Genomic DNA, 22,472 nt, shown 5'->3' with positions numbered 1-22,472 from the left:
CAATGTTTATTCCAGAAATTATCTGATGGCCCTTGCATTGTGTGTGTGTGTGTGTGTGTGTGTGTGTGTGTGTGTGTGTGTGTGTGTGTGTTTTATACATCATGTTAATAAAAAGCGTCTTGAAATCTTCCAGGTCTTCCTAGTCAAAACTAGGAGAAAGTCCTGTAAAAACATCTGGGAATACAAAGTGTTGAGGTCAGGGCAGTTGTGTCCCATAATATTCATCTGTTAGATGATATCAGAGTGAGTATTCATCTGTTGCTCTTGTGGATGTGGATAAACTAACTGTTCATGCAGAACTGACCTCACAAGAGGTTGGTTTATGCCTTGAGCAACTCCAGTTCTTTGTTCACTTCTTTCAGGATCATCATCTTTTTGTAACAACTATCTCCCCAACACATCTGGCGTGGAAAGTATGGTTGATTGACTGCAGTTCCTTGGACTTGTGAACACTCCCATTCCTGCAAATTGCTGTAACAATATGGTGCTTTATTCCAGTGAAATTGAAGGTCATTGAGTGCACATGACACATTCATTCATATATTCATGATTAACACTGTTGACTAAGCCATAACAGAATATCATGTCTGTCATTTCCCATCTTGGAATAATAGGTCTCCATTTTCTTGTTTACATTGTTTCCACTCAGTAGAATTAGTAACCCCGATCTGATGCCAGTAAAACTCCAAAAGATGTGTAAAGAATGGCTGATCTAGGAGACAGTTGTAAGTGCTATGTCAAAAAGCAACATCACAGTGAGAGAATTAAATGTTGGGACAAGCACAACCACTAGAAAATGAGCAATGAGGATAACAGGGAGTCAGCCCTTAAGATCAGCAAGGAAACAACCCACACCACCGACTACTAACAGTTTTTAATAAAATTTAAGTGGCTTCTGTCTCAAGGTTTTTTTTGTGATACATACACTCCTGGAAATGGAAAAAAGAACACATTGACACCGGTGTGTCAGACCCACCATACTTGCTCCGGACACTGCGAGAGGGCTGTACAAGCAATGATCACACGCACGGCACAGCGGACACACCAGGAACCGCGGTGTTGGCCGTCAAATGGCGCTAGCTGCGCAGCATTTGTGCACCGCTGCCGTCAGTGTCAGCCAGTTTGCCGTGGCATACGGAGCTCCATCGCAGTCTGTAACACTGGTAGCATGCCGCGACAGCGTGGACGTGAACCGTATGTGCAGTTGACGGACTTTGAGCGAGGGCGTATAGTGGGCATGCGGGAGGCCGGGTGGACGTACCGCCGAATTGCTCAACACGTGGGGCATGAGGTCTCCACAGTACATCTATGTTGTCGCCAGTGGTCGGCGGAAGGTGCACGTGCCCGTCGACCTGGGACCGGACCGCAGCGACGCACGGATTCACGCCAAGACTGTAGGATCCTACGCAGTGCCGTAGGGGACCGCACCGCCACTTCCCAGTAAATTAGGGACACTGTTGCTCCTGGGGTATCGGCGAGGACCATTTGCAACCGTCTCCATGAAGCTGGGCTACGGTCCCGCACACCGTTAGGCCGTCTACCGCTCACGCCCCAACATCGTGCAGCCCGCCTCCAGCGGTGTCGCGACAGGCGTGAATGGAGGGACGATTGGAGACATGTCATCTTCAGCGATGAGAGTCGCTTCTGCCTTGGTGCCAATGATGGTCGTATGCGTGTTTGGCGCCGCGCAGGTAAGCGCCACAATCAGGACTGCATACGACCGAGGCACACAGGGCCAACACCCGGCATCATGGTGTGGGGAGCGATCTCCTACACTGGCCATACGCCTCTGGTGATCGTCGAGGGGACACTGAATAGTGCACGGTACATCCAAACCGTCATCGAACCCATCGTTCTACCATTCCTAGACCGGCAAGGGAACTTGCTGTTCCAACAGGACAATGCACGTCTGCATGTATCCCGTGCCACCCAACGTGCTCTAGAAGGTGTAAGTCAACTACCCTGGCCAGCAAGATCTCCTGATCTGTCCCCCATTGAGCATGTTTGGGGGACTGGATGAAGCGTCGTCTCGCGCGGTCTGCACGTCCAGCACGAACGCTGGTCCAACTGAGGCGGCAGGTGGAAATGGCATGGCAAGCCGTTCCACAGGACTACATGCAGCATCTCTACGATCGTCTGCATGGGAGAATAGCAGCGTGCATTGCTGCGAAAGGTGGATATACACTGTACTAGTGCCGACATTGTGCAGGCTCTGTTGCCTGTGTCTATGTGCCTGTGGTTCTGTCAGTGTGATCATGTGATGTATCTGACCCCAGGAATGTGTCAATAAAGTTTCCCCTTCCTGGGACAATGAATTCACGGTGTTCTTATTTCAATTTCCAGGAGTGTATTTATAAGGCCCTTGTTTCTAGTTTTGACCAGTACTCTCTCCTCTAGGTATGTCAGACACTGTTTTTTAAACACCCTGTATGTAGACAAAATGTAGTTTTTCTGTATTTCGTGATCACTCCAATAAATGACTGTTCATAAGGAACTAGAACGTGAAGATCAATTGTCTTGTCTTTTTACCTAAAGATATGTAGTATATAATGTTTGTAATAAATTGAAACTGTAGACAGGTGGCTATTGTGTTTGATCCATCCAGGTACACTTCACGTATTGGCCTAATGTTTGTATTTGTTATTAGTACTTCTGTTTCATAAGACTTCAGAGTGGTTTTATCATGTTGCTTTGGGACTCAAATCAGTGGGAGGAAATATACAGATGCAAATGTTGATTAACCACATATCTGACGAAAGTTCTCAGAATTAAATTATCAAACTTTTTTAACAGTGTGTACATTGTGCAGAATATTAAACTTGATCCAGTAAGTTTTCTTGCCCTAGGTGTGCTAGCTTCACAGTTTTGTGGAATTTGGAAGTAATGTGGATGAGTTTTTTAGTGAGTTACAGTTTGTCAGTCATCGAGGTGTTCCCAGTTGCCTCAGTTTGCAGAGAGGAATTGAGATTAGATTTACATTCTGTTACTCAGCTTCAGTTTGTCACTAACATTTTTATGAGAATAGCTGTGTTGTATTGATAATTGAGCCCAGGGAATCAAAATATCACCTTCAGATGAACTAACCCAGAACACTGACGAAATTTAGCAGTTTCTGTAAGATGCATCAGAGGTCGTGCTATGCTTTTTTCTGTTCTGTGTAGTAATAACTAAACTTGTATGGCTGACCATAAGTTCATAGCATTTTTATTTTGCTTTTTGGTATTCCGGTTGCTATGGTTTTTTTTATCAATTGTCATTTTTTATTTTTAGTTCACTGTTTTCTATTTGAGTCTACATTTTGTCAGTTGGAAATAGTGAGTGGAGCTGTGGGCACTAGAAAATGGAGTACCTGACATAAGCGACTCTCCATATTCAGGAAGACCTCCAGGTTTTGATAAAGGTCATTTAAAATCATTAATGATCTATGTTAGTGTACTTGAGAACTGACAAATGTGATTAACTGTGATCATGCCTTCAGTGTGCAACATTTGCATGCAATGGGGAAGGTTTAAAAATTGGGTGTGTGGGCACCGCATGCTTTAAGCCAAAATCACAAAAATTACTGTGTGGCCATATGTGCATCTACTGGCTCATCAATTGGCTTATGAACAACACTGACCATTCCAATGGTATATCATTCCTGGTGACAAGAAATGGTGTCCTTATGCTAACATAAGCAAAAGAAAGGAATGATTGATCCCCATGGTTCGACAAATTCTTTGTCTCAAAACCATGTGATTTCTACAGTCGAGGAATTGAAAAGTCACCCCAGCATTAACAGGCTATTGTAAATACAGAACGAGTATATATTGCTGATGACTATAGTCTGTTGTTCGTGTCTGTTGTGTTTGTTAAATACTATGAACTTTGGCACCAATCTAATAGGTACACTATACTATATGAGGTATGCCTTAATGAGGTCTGAGTGAGCTTACCAGTCATTTCATAGCCCAAATTTACCTCGTGGTACAAACATATGGTGGCTGGAAGTCGAACGTAAATAGTTTGCCATATCAGACTAATTGTTTGGCTGTAAAATAGCTTCTCCCAATTATGAGAGGTAAGGTTAAATTATTTTTTTTTTATGTTTGTCAATAGCAACTGTCCACTGACTCAGTACTATATCTTATGATGAAAGGACACAGAGGAGTAGGAGTCTTGTGGCAAGTCACAAATTGTGGCCAGGGCAATACAAAGTGGAATAACTATGTAACATTAGTTATGGCAGAGAGAGATTGAGGGAAATCCTGTTGGTGAATGTGTGGTAATTGATGTATAGAATTATGTATGTTGTGCTTTGTGAACTGCTGCATTATGGTTGGACCATGCAGACAGCATAGACTTTGTGCTAGTATGACTATTTCGTGCTTCCATCAGACTCGAGGAATCATCCATTGTCCATTGAGAAGTTTAGTCCTTTGTTTCAGGGTGCAGTAATATGCTGATTTATTCTTCCCTAATATCCTTCTATAGGAGTTTCAGATTTTTCCTGCCACTTCGTTCACACTTTGCTGGGAACGTACAATTTTTATTCTCCCTTCCCATGTCACTGGAAGTGTCATTTGTGGGAAAACTAAACCTGATACATGGTCTTAACACTGCTCAACTTGTACATGCCTTAGTGTGGCACATGCCTTAGTGTAGCACAATTTTGACATATTTTTGAGCAGGTTTCACACAGTGTTTATTAGAAGCGCCTGCTTTGTCTCTTCCAGCTTCAAGTTATTCAACTGTTGTTACAATCTTTATATGTATTAAACAGATTTAGAAATAATTTTCTTTTTGTACTAATGCTACCACATAAAATAGGGCCAGTTTAGTACTACTTCAAAAACTGCTGAAAATCATAGCCAAGACAAAATGTATCATTCTCATCCCATCTAGGTATGTTTGCTAAAAGCCAAATTAAATATAAACAGCAAAGTAATTACTCCAGCATTTACTATTTTTGAATTTTTTTATTGCAACACAGTTCATCAACAATTCCAAATTTTTCATGAGTCCATTAGCTTCTTTCGTTTTAGGTAAAATTATTGAAAATTACTTTGAAATAAAACTAGATCACGTACTATTAACTCAGTTAATTCACTTGTAGTGTCAGAAAATCAATAAAAGGGATCTCAAGTCACAATATCAGAGGAATAAACTTTCAATATTTCATGTTGACAAAAAACCTCCTTTCTACATTTTTGTTTGGGAACAGGAAGTTTGGGTACTATTTGCTCATGAGAGTACGAGATTTCATAAACCGGAGTTGGCCAATTCCAGTATTTGATATTTTTTTTCCATTCAGCATGTTTTCCCTTCCTGTGCTGCATGTCTGTCCTCTTGCCTCCACCTCCTCCCCCTCCCCCCCCCCCCCTCACTTAGGGAATATGTCTAAGGGTGTTATTGGGAATGTTGCGCATTGTCCATCACTGACATACAAAGACTCACCACCAGTTTTCATTCCCTTTTCCTTTCTTTGTTTCCGTTCTATCCTCCCTCCGCTTTGGCGTTTGAGCTTCTTCTTCTTCTTCTTCTTCTTCTTCTTCTTCCTCCTCCTCCTCCTCCTCCTCCTCCTCCTCCTCCTTCCCTGTGCACTCCTGAAGGCCAGCCCACATGTGTGATGCATAACACGTTACTGGGTAATGAGTAATTCCCAGCTCCAGGTTGACAGGTAGCGTTCATGTGTACCCCCTGGTACAGGCCAGGCCCAGGGAGGGGTGACTGCTTGAGCTGCCACTTTCCCAAATTGCCGATCAGTCTCTCTGTCAGGTGTTCGGGAAGTTGATGTGAGGTGTGAACAATTACCTAAGGCAGGTGCACCCCTTTGTGAAGGGGGCCCCCAGGTGGAATCATGGGGATTTTCTCACAACGAGCCAATCATCTTCACAATCCACGTCTACAAAACATAAACATAATGAGACTAACAATTCAAAAACCCTTCCATGTGCTCCACAGTTCCTCATGGTTTCATGTACTGAAGATGGTCAGTTCTTCACCATGGTAAATCTATTTATTATTCAGAAAGGTATTGATGGCACTATGAAATCCTGCTCTCGTTTATGGAATGGCACTTGGTTTTTGAGACTACTTATGTTTTTCAAGCACAACTGCTGCTTGCCACCTTGTTTCTCCACAGCTATCTTGTTCATGTCGAGGCCCATAGAACCTTGAATTCTTCCCATGGTGTTAATTATGCCAGGGTGCTAGACGGTCTGACCAAGGCCGAAATCCAGTCATGCCTCTGATCAGCGTGTCATTGCTGTCCATCGGGTGATGAAAAAGGCAGATTCCTCCTTAGTGCCCACTGGCACACTTTTCCTTCTTTTATAGAGTGCTGCTACTGTCCAAGATCAAAGCAGGCTGTGAAATTATCACAGCCTGACCGTACATTCCTAACCTGAAGCACGGCTCCAGTGTCATCGTTTCAACCACACTAGAACGTCTTGTCAGCACCCAGCCAAATGTGTTACCTGTGGTAAGGATGCACATGAGGGATATTTTCCACCACCTCCTCCCTGCTATATCAACTGCAATGGTGACCATGCTGCTGCCTCTCAAGATTATCCCAAGTATCTCGATGAGTGAGCTGTCCAGGAGATCTGGGTAAAAGAAAAAGTATCTTACCCAGTCGCTTGCAAGTTACTGATTAGTCGCAAAGTCTGCATTCTACCATCTGGCACTCATAGTTCTGTTCTTGCTACATCTCGCTACATGAAGGATGTGGCCACACAGACATGCAATGTCAAATTCAGCTCTTAGGTTGTGAAAGCTCCCAGTGTGTAGGTAGAATTGCCATCCCCCCATCCAGCTGTGCAATAAGCCATCAAACTTGCGCCTCAAGGGGTGAAACCACCAGCTACACAACTGGCAGGCCGGAAAGGACAGGAGTACTACTCCCATGATAACCACCTATGTCCCTCCAGCCAATCAACACATGAGTCTTCCTATGATAACTGGAAAGACTTGAAGTCCAACAAAGGCAAATTGTCTTCCTTCACTGACTCAAAAATCCTCTTTGATGGTGTTGCCATGGGATACCTTTGCCCGGCCAACCTCCGTGTCACTGATGAGCACCACCAAACGGTTTACTGTGTTTGACTCCACAGACAAACAGTACAAGGAAGCCAATTCTTTTGTGGACCTCATGGAACAGGATCCTCCTGCCTCTGTGCCCTGTAGCAGCGAGACTTTGAAGGCTGTCACTTGACAGCCGCTGAGGTGACACCCCTTCATTTTTCCCTCGTTCTGACTCTCCCCCTCCAATGGAATGTTCATGGCCTTCGATTCCACAAAGAGGATATACGGCTGTTTTTAGAATCGCAGTGTCCCCTTGTACTCTGCCTTCAGGAAATGAAATTGTGTCCTGACAACTGCTTTGAGCTTCTGCATTTCCTTCCTGTTCATTTTTGACCATCCCCCTGAGGTTGGCATGCCATCTCATGGTGGACTGAGGCATGCACATGCAATTCGCGCACAGATATGCTCCCTGTGTTTTTCACCATCATCCTACGATGGCAAACTGCATTCATTATAAACAGATCTGTGCACAGTGTCATGTTCTTTGGGATAGTAAAAAAGTTGGATTTCATTCAGTAGTTCTTCTAACAGTTCCACCCTTTGTTCTGTCGTGTGGGCTAATCTCTCGACAGCTATCTGGGACCAAGACCCTTAACCAGTTTCCGGCCTGACGTAGTAGACAATGTCATCATGGACCCTGTTGCTATTACCAACACCTTGGGCTGCCATTTTGTGGAAATTTTGAGCTCTGTCCACTATCGCCCTGCCTTCCTCCATTGGAAATGAGTGGAGGCGGCTCAGATAATACCCTTCTCGTCTCAGAATTGTGAGTGCTACAATGCTGCCTTCACTACGAGGGAGCTGGATCACCCTCTCAGTTCATCCCGATCCTGCACCCCAGGGCTAGATGCTGTCCCCATTCAGATGTTGCAGGACCTTTTTCTTGCATGCAAGCTCTTTTTTTCTTAATACATATGACGACATCTGGGAATAGGGTATGGTTCCCAGATGCTGGCATGAAGCCACCGACATACCCATACCTAAGCCGGGAGAGGGCGAACACCTTCCTTCTAGCTACTGCCCCACCTCTCTCACCAGCTGTATTTGCAAGATGATGGAATGTATGGTTCATACCTGGATGGTATGGTGGCTCAAGTCTCACAATTTACTAACGACTGTATACTGTTAATTTCCAGCATGCCATTCTGCATGTGATCATCTTGTCACTTTGTCCACCCATGTCATGAATGGTTTTCTGCGGAAATCCCAGACAGTGGAGCATTTTTAGATTTGGCAAAGGCACATGACATCTGCCACAAAACTGGTATCCGCTATACTCTCTACATGTGGGGCTTCCATAGCTGCCTGCCCCTTTTCCTTCAGGAATTTTTAAAAGACGAAGTTTTCAGGGTGCGTGAGGGTTCTGTCTTCTGAGACACCTTTATCCAGAAAAACGGTGTGCCTCAGGGTTTTGTCCTGAGCGTCATACTCTTTGCTATCGCCATTAACTGTATAAGCGCCTGTCTCCTGCCAGGTACCTTCGGCTCCCTTCTCATTGACAATTTTGCCATGTATTGCAGTTCACCATAGACTTGTCTCATTGAGTGGCATCTTCAGCGATGTCTCGATGATCTTTACTCACGGAGCATAGACAATAGCTTTCGCTTTTTGACTGACACATCTTTTGTATGAATTTCTGGCAGTGCAATTGGTTTCCTCCACCGTCTTTACATTTTTGACCTGTTGCACTTCAGTTCATTGAAACTATGAAATTTGTGGGGTTCATGCTCGATAGGAAACACTCGTGGTCCTCCGATGTGTCTTACCTGGCATGCTGCTGTAAGAGTTCCCTCACTGTCCTGTGTGTCCTCAATGATACGTCTTGGGGTGCAGATCTAACCACCCTCCTGTGTTTGTACAGGTCCTTTGTCCGTTGGAAACTAGACTATGGGTACTTTGTTTATGCGTCTGTACATCTGTCCCTCTTACGCCGTCTCAACATTGTCCACCATCATGACATCTGTTTGGCCACTGACTCTCTCTCTCTCTCTCTCTCTCTCTCTCTCTCTCTCTCTCTCTCTCTCTCTCTCTCTCTCTCTAGCGCCTGGTTGAGTGTCTGTATGCCGAAGCTGATAAACTGCCACTGTTCTATCGCCGCAATTTTCTCCTCAGCAGATATGCATGCTGTTTGTCTGCCATGCATGGCCACCCATCCTATGCCTCCTCCTTTAATGACTCCTTTGATCCCCAGTATGGGACGCATCCCTCCTATCTGTCGCCTCCTGAAGTCTACCTTCAGTGCTTGCTTTGGCAGCATAATTTCACACTACCTACAACTTCCCCAGTGGGTGTGATTCGTTCACCACCTTGGCTTCATTTGGTGGCTCATGTTCACCTTGGCCTGCATTCGCTTCCTAAAGACACTACTCCAGCTTCGATCTATCACCTTCAGTTTCATGACCTTCGCATGGAAGTTTGTGATAGTACCTTTGTGTACACTGATGGTTCTCAGACTGACCGTGGTCTTGAATGTGCCTTCATCATTGGCGCTGTGGTTTTCCAGTGTCAGCTTCTGGTAGACTGCTCAGTATTTACAGCCGAGCTCTTCGCCCCGTATCAGGCCTCTGAATACATCTGGCAACACAGGCTTTTCAGTTTGTGTTCTCTGCTCGGACTCTGATTCTCACAGTGTGCATCAAAATATCTCTGCGGTCTACACTGCCCATCCTTTAGTACAACAGGCTCAGGAAAACTGCCACTTGCTCACTCTTGAGGGGGATCCACTGTGCAGTGTATGTGGGTTCCTGGTCATGTCGGTCTGCTAGGAAACAAGGCTGCTGATATTGCTGTGAAGGCTGCAGTCTTCGTACCTCATCCAACTAGTTCCTATATTCCCTGCGATGATCTCTGTGTTGCCGTCTATCAGGTGGTGGTGTCACTTTGGCATAGCCATTGGTCCTTCCTTCATGGGATTAAGCTCAGGATTATTAAGCCTCTCCCAGGGGCTTGGACGACATTCTCACAGCACTCCCACCTGGAGGTCATTTTAACTAGGTTGCGTATAAGGCACTGCCTTTTTAGCCATCACCATTTGTTAAGTGGTGCTCCCCCACCACTTTGTGCACATTACCCCCAAGTTTTAACTGTCTGCCATATTCTGATGGAATGCCCATTTTTTAACTGTTTACATTCCCGCTTGGGTTTGCCATCCGAGGTTTTGGCCGTTTTAGCAAATGAGGTGTGAGCTGTCAACTAAATTTTACTTTTTATTCGTTGTAGCGATATGGCGAAGGCCATTTAAGTTTTAGTCCTGGATCTTTGTTTATCTATGGTGTAGTTTATAGCCCTTTCTCCCCATCACTGTTTTTAGCTCTCTTCTCTTACATCGATAGGGATTGATGTGTAGTCTTTTTTTAACTCTTCTGTCTTCGTGTTCTATAATTTTGACTTGGTCGTGTATGACCCCAGTTGTTTTTTTTTATGCCCTAAAAGCAAAACAAAACATTGACCTTAAAGTTCTTTACTTCAATTAAAGAATCATGACCTGAATAGTGTGATCCCTCATAGCTTAAAACATGCTCACCAACTTGTGTAATGAAGTTTGGGCTGCTTTGGAAAGACAAGCTGGCATTATAGACGTTATCACCAAGTTCACTTCCTGAGCAAAGCTCTTCTATTGTTGTTAGTTCATCTTCACTTCTACACAGCTGTTACAGGAATCTCCATCTTCAGAATAACTATTGTCGTCACTGGTGATTTTCTTTTTCCTGCAAGAAACGTTTTTCCTTATCCCTGAAGAGCTACTGGTACTGGCAACAAGGTGAGTAGGGTCTTCCTGAGGAAAGTCATCGGGTGTAATTCCTTGACTTGGAGGAACGTTTACTTTCTTGCCCCTCTTTTCTTAGGTGTGCCCAGTGTGTCTTTTCATGTTCTTTCAAATGCTGCAGAAACAAATTAGACATATGGTCTTGCAGGTTCCCTCTTTCAGCTTCCAAGAGGCTACTGCTTAATTGTGTTAACACATTGTTCGGATTAATGGATATATTGTGCAAGATCTGACTCCAGATTTTAGATTTGCTTCAGTTGTGCTGCTCGTGCTTTCAAATAACTGGTTCACTAACTTGAGGAAGACCCATTTTGGCACTGTTGCACATTGTTTTCCCATTTCTGTCTGTTTCCAGTTGTTTAGCATCTCCATGAGCCTTTCATTGACTGAAAAACAGCCATGTTGGAGGGTTGCATCAGATGGCCAGAGTTAGGAGGGAGGCACATGAAAGTGAATTTCATGATAACTTCATAACTCAGATGGGAACTTAAATTGTCTCCAATTAATACCTTTTTCCCAGGGAGTTTTTTGAGCTTTGGTAATATTGTTTCCATGAACCAGTCTTCAAATGTTCTTAAATCCATCCAGCCAGATTTGGTTTATTATGCCCTCAGTATACCCACAGCATGGAAGTGATACATGCCCTAGATGCATTTCGTATTCGTTCTAGTTATTTGGTTCCACATTTTACTAAAACAGGTTTGATGCCAGTATCTTCCACAAGCTTTGTTTCATAATATGCCCACAAATTTGAAGGCAGGACATCTAAAATTTCTTCCTTTCTACTTGTTTTGTTGTTATATTTTTGATGAGCTTAGGGATGAGCATCTGCCCGTGTTGTTTCAGAAATGAGTAAGCCCAATCTTTTCCCAGATGTAACCCATTTCTTAATTTTCTCAATTTTTCCCTATATGAAGTAGGTGCGATGCAGCAAAGTTTCTCGGGTCCACTACTGTAATAGAAAATCCCATACGAGGAAGTGCGACAATGTGAACCATGAAAACATTTTTTCCTCCTCTGATGTGAAACATGTTCTGTAGTTCACTAGTACTTCTGCTGTTTGCTTGATCTTCTTTATTCCAGTATTAAAGTAGTCAGTGCAATTTGGAATCTGAGGACAAAGAAAGAAAACATACGTAGTACCAATTTTAAAATTACATAAATACTGTACTCTTAAATCAAGAAGTTAATTTACATTTCTGTATACTGCAGAACATAGCTACAGAGGTTTTGTCAGCAACTCGCCTTTCAGATGCCTCACAAAAGCTGATTTTCCTTTCCTTCATTTGATTAAGAGCTTTATTCAAAGTTTCACTGGTGTATTTTTGGTAAGGTCTTGAATCTAGGTCACGCATATATCACTGAGGCATTATTTCTGGATTGAAAAAAGTAGTTTTTTTAAATGGAAATACATGTGTACTAAACTCGCCCCACTGGTTTTTCCACGTGTGCGTGCAGAAAAAGGCAAGCACATCTCGTGCAACACACCACCAACTCCAGCATCTTGGGCCAGGATGCAATATAACGGGGGATGCAAGCAACAATCTGGAGGTAAAGGAGGTAGTAGTGTACAGGGGGGGAGAGACATCAATATTTGTCTCTCTCCACACGTGTACACTACTTTCCTTTCCCTTCCCCACCCTCTCCAGACTGCTGCTTGCTTCCCACAAGATGTTGCATGTTTGTAAGGGAAGAATGTTTATCATTAGCTCCTTACCAGTAAGACCATGACGTACTGAGTCTTGACGAATCCTCCATCATTGTGAGATGATTCTTTGATGAATAAATACATAAATAGTAAATAATTTCATTGCATCAGGTTTGCTGTAAATTTCTTCTGTAAAAATTATTGGTCTGTTAGTCAGTCAGCTGCATGTAATTAATTAATTTTGTGTGCTCCTTTTCCAGGGTAATATAGAATTCAGTCATCATGACCCGCAGATCTGCCGGTAGCCGAGGCCGGTCCTCACAGGTTAGCCGGCGTCGGCGAGGAGCGCGAAAAATGACGGGCGCAGATCTCAATGAAGATAATCTTCCTGACGTGGAAGAAGAGGCACACCAGTTGCTCGACATCAGTCAGCTGAAGACTCTGTCGCATGCAGAGCATGCAGACACTGATGAAAGTGTTTGGGCCATAGCGGTGCAAGTGTTCATTCCGTTTGTTATATCAGGTCTTGGAATGGTGCTTGCTGGGCTTGTACTTGATGAAGTCCAGGTATTATTCTTCTCATACTTTTGCAGACTATGATGTGTTGGTGAAACTTATCATAGAATTAATGATGGCAGCATTTCTCTGCAGGAAAAATAGCTTCACCTTCCATAGACCGTTGAAAACAATGGAAATACTGATTTTTATACATATAGTGTAAGACCATGATAGTTTCTTTTAAAGATGGGCATGGTCTTGAATTTTAAATTTATAACAAATTTTGAAAATTTTGTTTTGAAATACCAAAACTTGGTATAATTTTACCTCTGTGCAAAATTTTGAAAAGTAAATATGCAACTTGCTCTTTCATTAAGCTGAACAGTTACTAATCTTGAATACAAAAGTGTCTAATATATCAGAATGATTTATCAGTTGGCATCCTTTCATCACCTTCTGTGAAATTTAAGAAATGATGTAAATGAGTGGATTTTTAAAGGTTTGTTCTAGTATTGTAGAACTATATGTTGAACTAAATGTTGAATGTTTTTATTTTCCAAATTGTAAATCTAATGAACATTTCCAAAGAAGGTGTAATGTTACATCTATCCAGATACTATGCTTTTCATCCCCCTCTCCCCTCACATCACCCCTTCCCCCCTTCTTCTCTGCCCCCTCTTAATGATAAAAATATTACATGTATTAAGAATTGATTTCAGTAACTTAAATGCCAGCTTCTTTGTAAGAAAGATCGGCTGCTTCATGATACAGATCATAGCATTTCTTGGGTATAGTTTCAATATTAGGCAAAGCAACAAACTTAATACTGCATAATACCAAGGAATTGGCTGAAGCAAATCATGAGGAAAGGTCCATCCATATTCTGTACTTGAATTTGATAAATTGGAAAAAAAATTCTGTGGAGTTGCTGTCAGTTTGCACCAGAAAATTCTTTCTGGTCTGCAGAAATCACATTTGGGTTTTCGCTTTTGCAATGGGTCACCAAATTCGATGAAATCTTGTAAACATGCTCTAATCACAGTGTGATTTCTAGGCTGCGACTTTTCACTTAGACGGTACTCTGATGGAAGGAGTAAAAAGGACTAGAGGAACTCCATTATATGGCATGTAGACATTGCTGCTCTAAATACCAGTAGTATGCGAGATGTGTAGTTGAACTCGGGCTGCAACATGTGCCGCTTCTGAAACTGTGTTGCTCTCTAACCTTTTATAAATCTTAAAGCCTAAAATAATGAAGACCATCACTAATTTTCAACTCTAAAATGAGATGTATTATTTTCCACTGATTTCTTGAAGAGGAAGAAAAAGAAAATGTCTGCCAGATTCTACAATCAGTGGGGACATTTTAGTTACTCGAGGGCACAAAGCAAGACTATGAAAGGTGGGATAATATTCCAATCTAAGTGGTAGTAAAGGAAGCACTAACAATGTTAGTAAAGTGACTGTATTTTCATGGGCACAAATCACTGAAAACTGTACACTGTAAGTGACGAGAAACATTTAATAAACTGAAATACTGAGTAGTCCAAACTCTGTAAAATAATAGGTAACGGATATAAATATTTGCATCCACATACATACTGTGCAAGACACAATGTGATGTGTGTTGGAGGCTAGCTTGTACCATTGCTAATCTTTCCCTGTCATGCTTCACTCACAAATGGAGCAAGGGAAAAATTACTGTCTGTGTACCTTCGTACGATCCCCAATTTCTAATATCTTGGCTGCGTGGTCCATATGTGAAATGTAACTTGGAGGCAGTATAATCATTCTGCAGTCAGCAGCAAATGCTAGTTCTCTAAATTTTCTCAGTAGTGTTTTGTGAGTGTAATGTTGGCTTTAGACAAAAGATTGTCATAAGTTGTAGAGGAGGAAGGACGGGAGCAGTTAGAAAAGTTTAGTTGGGGGGGGGGGGGGGGGAGGTGACGGTGGTGGGTGTGAATAGTAACAGAGAAAGGGATGATGAAGGCAATGCTAAAGAAGTGGTGAGTGTATAACAGAATAATTTGCCTTATGGAACTATGTATCGTCTGGTTCAGTGTAGCGTCATGTTCGTAGAGCTGAAGAAGTCGCGTAACATTTGTTATTGGGATGCAGTCAACCAAGACTAAAATTGTTAATTCGTGCTGCTACTGATTTAAGTGTTCTGTTTGTAATGTATATTTGGAATGTAAATTAATTTGTGAATTATATGTCTCATTCTGTTATTTCAGCATTGGGTTGTGTTTAAAGTTGTCTCTGAAGTATTTATCCTCGTTCCGGCACTTCTAGGATTGAAAGGAAATCTGGAAATGACCCTAGCATCAAGACTTTCTACTCATGCAAACCTAGGGAATATGGACAGCCGCCAGAAACAATGGAGCCTAATTGTTGGAAACATGGCCCTTACTCAGGTATCATTAAAATTTTAATTTTGACATATATATCACAAAGTCACACATTGCACTTTGTGGTTTGCTTTTAGCAAGATTTTTGTGCCAGTAATAGGTGCATGCATAAACAATTGAAGTAGATGCTGTAAAGTACTTGTTTTCAACAAGCACCAGTGAAGAACGCATTGAAGTCAAACTTCTTTTGTTTCTGGAGAGGTGTTGTGGCTTAAATCTTGAAATGTCTAACAACTATTTAGAATGTAGTTAAAAGTTTTTTAATTGTTTAACTGAGACTGGATTTACAGCATGACTTTCTGCAGACCCTTATATTTATTCATATAGTAAAACCAGCATTTAGGGAATGATCATTTTAGGCAAGGATCCACAGGCTAACTGCTCCGAAATAGGCAAACATGATGTGCATAACATTGATTGGATTTTTTATTCCTCTGTTGTATACAACTTTTAAATATGATGTTCTTGACACAATGTTGGATAAACATTACAATAAAACAATGAATCTGTAACTGAAAGATTTGTAGTTTTAGAAAATTGTTGTCCTGTTCAAGGTTTGTGTCAGTAGTGTTGTCACTGTTGCTTCCTTCCGTCTTTCAAGAAAATGCTCTCTAATCATCACAAAGTATAGTGCTTGTCACATTTACATATATTAATGGCAGAGAAGCCAACATTATTGGTTTATACTTGAAGGTGTCTATGATGTTTGTAGACCTTCAGGATTACAGTATTGTAAGTATTATAGTAACTGAAGCCAAGAATACAGGTCAGAAGGTGGGGAAGAGTGAAAATAACAAGTATAAAAGTAGGTGTACAAAGTTCTGTAATGTAAAGAATGTATTCTCAAATGATTCTTTTGTGTAGATACCAGTACATGAAATCTATAGTAGTTTGTCAATCAGTTATTATGCAAATGATAACTATACAAACTACACTGATGCTGAATGGCAAGATTAAACTGACCTCAGAGTGAAACATGGGGCTGCTGTTCACCAGGAAGGTCTGAAAATTATAGTAGATTCACTCATGATAAACAGAATTATAGAGTTTGTTTCAAGCAGAAATCCTACATTGATATCCTGTAAATGACACCAATTTGGAAACTAATGTGGGTTTTGAAGAGTTGGAAGTTATGTGAACAGTACGTATACAGGAGATAAATGTGGTTAGCAGAAAATATTTGGTGGTAGCAATGCTATAAACAAAAAAGAATGGGAAGAAAAGATGGCTATAATGAACAGATTGCTTTTTTCCACCAAAATTTCAGAATTGCTAATGTTTAGAGTGTTTAGAGAGGGTAATCACCTCAGCATCTCACTAGATAAAGACTGGCAGATTAACTGTAAGCACTGGGAATTTGTGAAAGGAAAGTAAGATTTTTACAGTGTTTCACTTTCCAACTACAAAGAAAAATTCGTTATGCAGACTACGTATTGGGCACATTTTTAGGGTTGGGACCTATAAGTTCAGTACCTGTGCTAGCAATGGTCGATTGATATTGAAAGTAGGGATAATGGAACGAAATAGAATTCTGCACTTTGTGTGTGTGTGTGTGTGTGTGTGTGTGTGTGTGTGTGTGTGTGTGTGTGTGTGTGTGTGTGTGTGTGTGTGTGTGCGCGCGCGCGCGCAACATTTCTATATGTTAATGAGTTTGAAAATTGTGCTTGTAATATCAGAACCATTTTAAGAACCGGGAAAGGGGGGGGGGGGGATGTGGCTCAATGCAGCTGTAGCTATATTAAATATAAATGTCACCTATATATGGTGCCAAATAGTAAGCCTTATAGGAAAATCAGACAATATTCGCCTTCAGTGTTTAGGAGGTAACTTACCATTATAGCAACATTATTTATTTTGTTCTACCCACAGTTCAGTCTACTGTCGCGTGCCTCGAGTGTAAAGAAAATACCCCATTGCAACTTCTATTTAGATTAGATTAATTTTAATTAGATAGGAAATTATACGTAGAACTTTATTAGTAGAAGCTGATTCTTGTAATATTTGCAATTTTGATGGCAGCTGTGGTGGTGGTTATTGTTGTTGCTTTAGCGATAGTGTGTGAATGACTTCACATAGCATATATTGATAGCATATATTTGAAGTATCATCTTCTCACATCTCTTACATTTTATGAATTTAGACTTTCCTGGCATATATTACTGATGAAAAAGCTCTCTGGTTTCCAGCTGGATAGCAGTGTTGAGATACTGGGACACCGCGGTGATGATTATTCTCATCATGTTTTTGGTGAAGTGTCAACATTTTACCCATGTCTCTATTTTTATATGCAAAGAACAGCTGTGGACAATAAGGTCTTGAGCAGTTGGCTGGCAGGGAACAGTATCTGGATACAGTGGGGTTGGGAAAGCTGTGCTGGGTTTGGGCTAGAAGCTGTGCTCAAATCTCTGCTTGAGCTCTCTTTATCAACGTAGTGTGCTGTCCACTGATAGGTCCACTCTTGTCTTATAGTCACTAACATGGAATTCCACGCCGATCTTATTTGATAACGTTCCTTCTATTGGCAAGATTCATGTAGAGTCTTATTTCCACACATTCCTTTATTATGTTTTCTCATTAGCCATTGACTCAGCGTAGCAAATTTATTTTCTCTAAATCAAGTGTATGTCAAACAATATGAAATGTTATTCTATCCCAGATTTTACATTGTTCAAATCTGTCTTTCATTTAGGCTGTACTTTGGTGCTGCTGATCTTTCCTCACAGTGTTATACAGATGCAGTGTTGCATTTGCCCAATGTACTGGCTGCCACATTCACACGAGGTGCTATATATCCCTGATACGTAAAGTTTCAAGTGAGTCCTTTACAGAGCCAAGAAAATCATTTGTCCTCTGCTGTGGTTTGAAGTTGATTCTGATGTTATATTTTCCAAGCAACATGACAATCTTGGCCAAATGTGTCCCTATATAGGGAAGAAAAGTAAATTTCGTATCTCCTTACTCTTCTTCCTAGATTGCTGCATCTTTTATTTCCTTGAACACACTTCTAAGCTGGCCTTCACTCTGTTTATTTTGAAAAATCACGTTCTCAAGACAGTTTAGCTTCGTTTTCCATGGCTTGTGCCCATTGACCAGGATTGTTAGCACTTAAAAAGAGAGCCAAATAATGGAAGTTTGATACATGTAGGCATAGGTCTGCATGGATCTTCTTCCCGTAACCTTCATGGCCTAGTGTATCTTCATCTTTCAGGACATCCATTCTCTTCTGGTTCTATTGTGAAGGTAGTGTTCGGATGGATGCTGTTGAAGTGATCCAAAAACTTGTCAAGCACCTCTATACCATGGTCTGACACCATACTGGTCATTGTTGTAAGAGCAGTAGTGCGTAGGTTTTAGCCAGGCAGTTTGAAGTTCTACCTCCTCAATGTGTTCCATTCAAAAAATGATATTCCTAGGGGAAAGGAGAGATCGTGTAACTGCTCCATCTCTTGTTTCATAAAACTCCCATTGTGTTTGAAGTAGGTGGTGGGTGTTGCATGTTCAGACAGTTCTACTCTTTGCTTCAAGATTCTTTGGCATGCCTGGTGCATTACTTCAAACTGCAGTTTTGTGAAAAGTGGTGTGATCCTTCTCTAACCGCGTGTGGTGTATGTAGCCAAGATTGTGAAGCTGCATAGGAAACATAGCATCAAAACCATTTTCCAATCTCCACCTAAGATGAAAGATGGTCTTTGTCTGCAAAAGACCCACGGATACTTAACAGGTATTCGTAGTGTCCCGTGTGGATGTGCCTGCCAGTGTGTAGGACAAATGCAGTGTTGTGTCTCTAACCCCAAGAGAGCCATCTGAACTAGCTCCTTCTGCTGTGAGGTGATTCTGACCAGTAGATGTCCCTGTTGGCAGACTTATGTTTCCCCGTTTCCTGCCTCTACTTCTTCTGTATCTAATTATCCTGAGAAGTGGGAGTAACAGACTACTCCCTCTGTTCTCTTGAGCCCTATGTCGGAGGTGACTGGAGTCTTTTTACCCCTTTTGCTGAAAGACAGTCTTTCTTGGAGGTAATAGGTCAAGACATTTTCATTCCCTCCATTTATGTTAAGGAAGTCATTCTTTGCCTTCCTTTTTTTTCACTCTGAGAAGTTTCTTCCTCAGAGCCACAGACAAGAATTTGATCGTGATGTAGTCCAATTTGTCAAGTTTTTAATTTTTTGGACTGTATCATGCAATCCAGTTGCTGAAATGGCTTTCATTATTTCCAAGCCTTATGTTAGTATATTTGAAGTGTCATAAAAGTCCATCAATTTTGAGCTGTTTCTATTGTTCTTCATTCTGATCCCAGGAGAATTGGGGATATATCAGATGGTGTCCCACACCCATGTAAGGTTAATTGCTCAAGGAGGTTGTCCAGTATCCCTGATGCTGTCTTCATGTCACATCTTCCCATGTGCCATGCACTTGTCAGCCCATACTGTCACGCTTTGTGTTGGGTACCTGGGGTTTGTGTGGAAATGGATGTGGGAATAGATGGGGGCACTGCAGGCAGTGCTGTGTCAGGTTTGTTTGCTGAGATCTGTCCAGCTTGGGAGTTCCTGCCAGTAGCTACACTACTTCTGATACAGCCCTCAGCTTCATACAAACATGCGAACATCTCCACCTGCATGGCCAGTGCTATGATAGGGTGAGTCCCCTGTAGAGATAATTACTCTTTCCATTTGTGTGATTATGCACAGTTATCAGACTGTTATCAGTGTTTCAAATTCCTTATACTGTTCTTCACACACACACACACACACACACACACACACACACACACACACACACACACACACACACCCTCATTGTATTGTTTGTTGGTATCATTTGGGTCTATCCAAAAGAAGTGGTCCAATAAAAATTAATTTGGTTGCTTTACCAATTTTTAATATTTTAATTTTTTATATGTGATTACCCTATAATTGAGAAGTTCGAAACAGTTTTTTAAAAAATTTTACCTTTCACCTTTACTAAATGGCGGCCATTTTCGTTTGTAAGTGCGCGACGATGTTTGTTTAGAGATGTTAGCAAAAATACGAATATCTCTGCACTGGATTAAGTTACAACATTGCAATTGACACGATTGTTTTTAGAAAAGTGTTCTCTACAACACTGTCAATCACACAAAATACCGTAAATTCAAAAATAACCAGTCAAAATGACCTCCAAAGTTTGGTATCAAAATTTTCAAAAATCCACTTTTTAGGCCCAAAAATAACAAACAAGGAGTGATTTATGAGAGAGTATTTTTTCCTATAGTTAGATATCATACACTACTAGCCTCGTAAAGAGCAAGAACACTTACAAATGTTTCCTTAATTTTTTAGGAATTTATGAAATTTGAAAATTTTCATTTTTTGTAAAGTTTGGGGTTAGTTATCTTAGGTGGGACTGAATATAAAAATAGGATTTTTGCAGAGTTTGTACACCTGTATGATAGCAACATACTGTAAAAATTTTAACATTGATATCTGACGCTATGAATTTTTGGAAATGAGGAGTCACATTACTCTAAAACTGATTTTACATCCGATGCCTATTCATGTGTGATATTGGTGGGATATAATCAAATATTATTGAAGTATGGATTATATACAAAAAGTGGACACATCACTGAAATTAACATGTATATTATTTTGACATACGTAAAATAAATATTTTCAATTAACATCCTTCGAGATGCGACTGTTCCTAAACCTGGTGGTGAATGTTAAGAACACTTATTTCTTCAGAAAGCTTCTGTGATATAGAATAAGACCTCACAGTTGTTGTGGTAAGTTCAAGCACTGAAAGTTTCCGTAAAACATTTTTCATTGGTATCCAAACTTCGTCACTAGTAGATTTCTCGAATGATGTTCTTGGTACAGCAGGGTGGTAAACATGCACAAAAACGTCGCTTTCCAAACTTATTCGTTCAACCTCTGCAAGCCACCACTGTCCATCATACACACATGCCACTGTGTCGTTCAACGTTAAAGACAGAGATGTAATTTTACTGACACAATGATCCTCATAAATTTCAGTTTCTGATGTTACATAGCATCAAATTAAGTTTTCTGCAGTGCCAAGGAATTTGTGGAAATGCTTTGTTCCTTCTATTGCTATACAGTTTTCAAATCTGGTTTGAAGTGTTGTTTTCATATGCAGAGCCAGTTCTTTTTTCTTGATCAGAAAATGGGTAATGCCTTTAATATTATTCTTGCAAAAGACATACATGTTCTGTACTGTGAGAATTTGGTCTGTGGTTGACCTTTGATGGCTGGCTTTACTTACATTACGTTTTGTTGTACCACCTACTCCATCACATGCATTTTTACCATGGCAAAATGCAAAAAAGTGCCATTTAGCCTCCAACCCAAAGTCTACTTTGTAATTGCACAGATTTGAAAAATTCTTTTTGTTCTTATACTGACTACCACCTCTATCTGAAAAGCTTATCAGCTTCTCAACCTTGGGAAAATGGTCTATTATGTAATTTATTACATACTTCTGAAACACGTGCAGCCAAAGTGTTGTGCTCCAAGTAGTCACTTACAATGCAAATTGAAGAACTGCAAACTTCATGTCCTTCATTTTTAAAGTAGCGAATAAATGGATGCAGTATTGCCTGGTCATTGACCCAATGGTACCCTTGCATTGCATCCTGAATCACAAATGTAAAATTTTCTGCAAAATCATTTCAGAATCATAGTGGTGACTTTTGAGTTTTTATAAGTTATCAATTAAAGATTCCAAGTACGCTTCCTGAGATTTAACAACTGTTATCATTTCTGCCCTGTCAGTTGTGACCCACTGTTTGAAAGTAATACTGTCCTTCATTTCTGCATCATATTCGTGAAACAATTCAATAATGGTTTCCTTACCAGGGCATTTATTACACAAACTCGTCATGCAGTCATAACTGTTAATGTCACAGACCATTAAATCTTGTAACTCTGTGTAGTTAAGATAACAGAGTTTTGTACCCGCAATCATCAGTTTGACATTTTGATGATATAAACAAACACACATGGAGTGTGTCGCTGAGGATCCTGCCAAAATACACCACTTAGGGTGGAGGTCACAAAATTTTGACCTTCCAATTTTGCATTCAGGA

At 41.1% G+C, this 22,472-nt stretch overlaps 1 protein-coding gene across 6 annotated transcripts in view; it reads left to right on the top strand.

The window, feature by feature from the left end:
• The window catches only part of LOC126298371 (solute carrier family 41 member 1-like), a 150,433-nt gene that overhangs the window by 102,120 nt on the left and 25,841 nt on the right, over positions 1–22,472 (top strand). For all 6 annotated transcript variants that reach the window (XM_049989674.1, XM_049989677.1, XM_049989676.1 and 3 more), the window contains 2 exons: positions 12,740–13,046; positions 15,212–15,391. In XM_049989674.1, the coding sequence (XP_049845631.1) occupies positions 12,762–13,046; positions 15,212–15,391 (465 nt within the window). In that variant the 5' untranslated portion in view covers positions 12,740–12,761. The remainder of the gene's footprint in view (positions 1–12,739; positions 13,047–15,211; positions 15,392–22,472) is intronic.

Source organism: Schistocerca gregaria, chromosome X (genome assembly GCF_023897955.1).
Source record: "Schistocerca gregaria isolate iqSchGreg1 chromosome X, iqSchGreg1.2, whole genome shotgun sequence".
Lineage (NCBI taxonomy): Eukaryota > Metazoa > Arthropoda > Insecta > Orthoptera > Acrididae > Schistocerca > Schistocerca gregaria.
The sequence above is the reverse complement of the archived record's forward strand: the minus strand, read 5'-3'. Positions and strand labels throughout refer to the sequence as shown.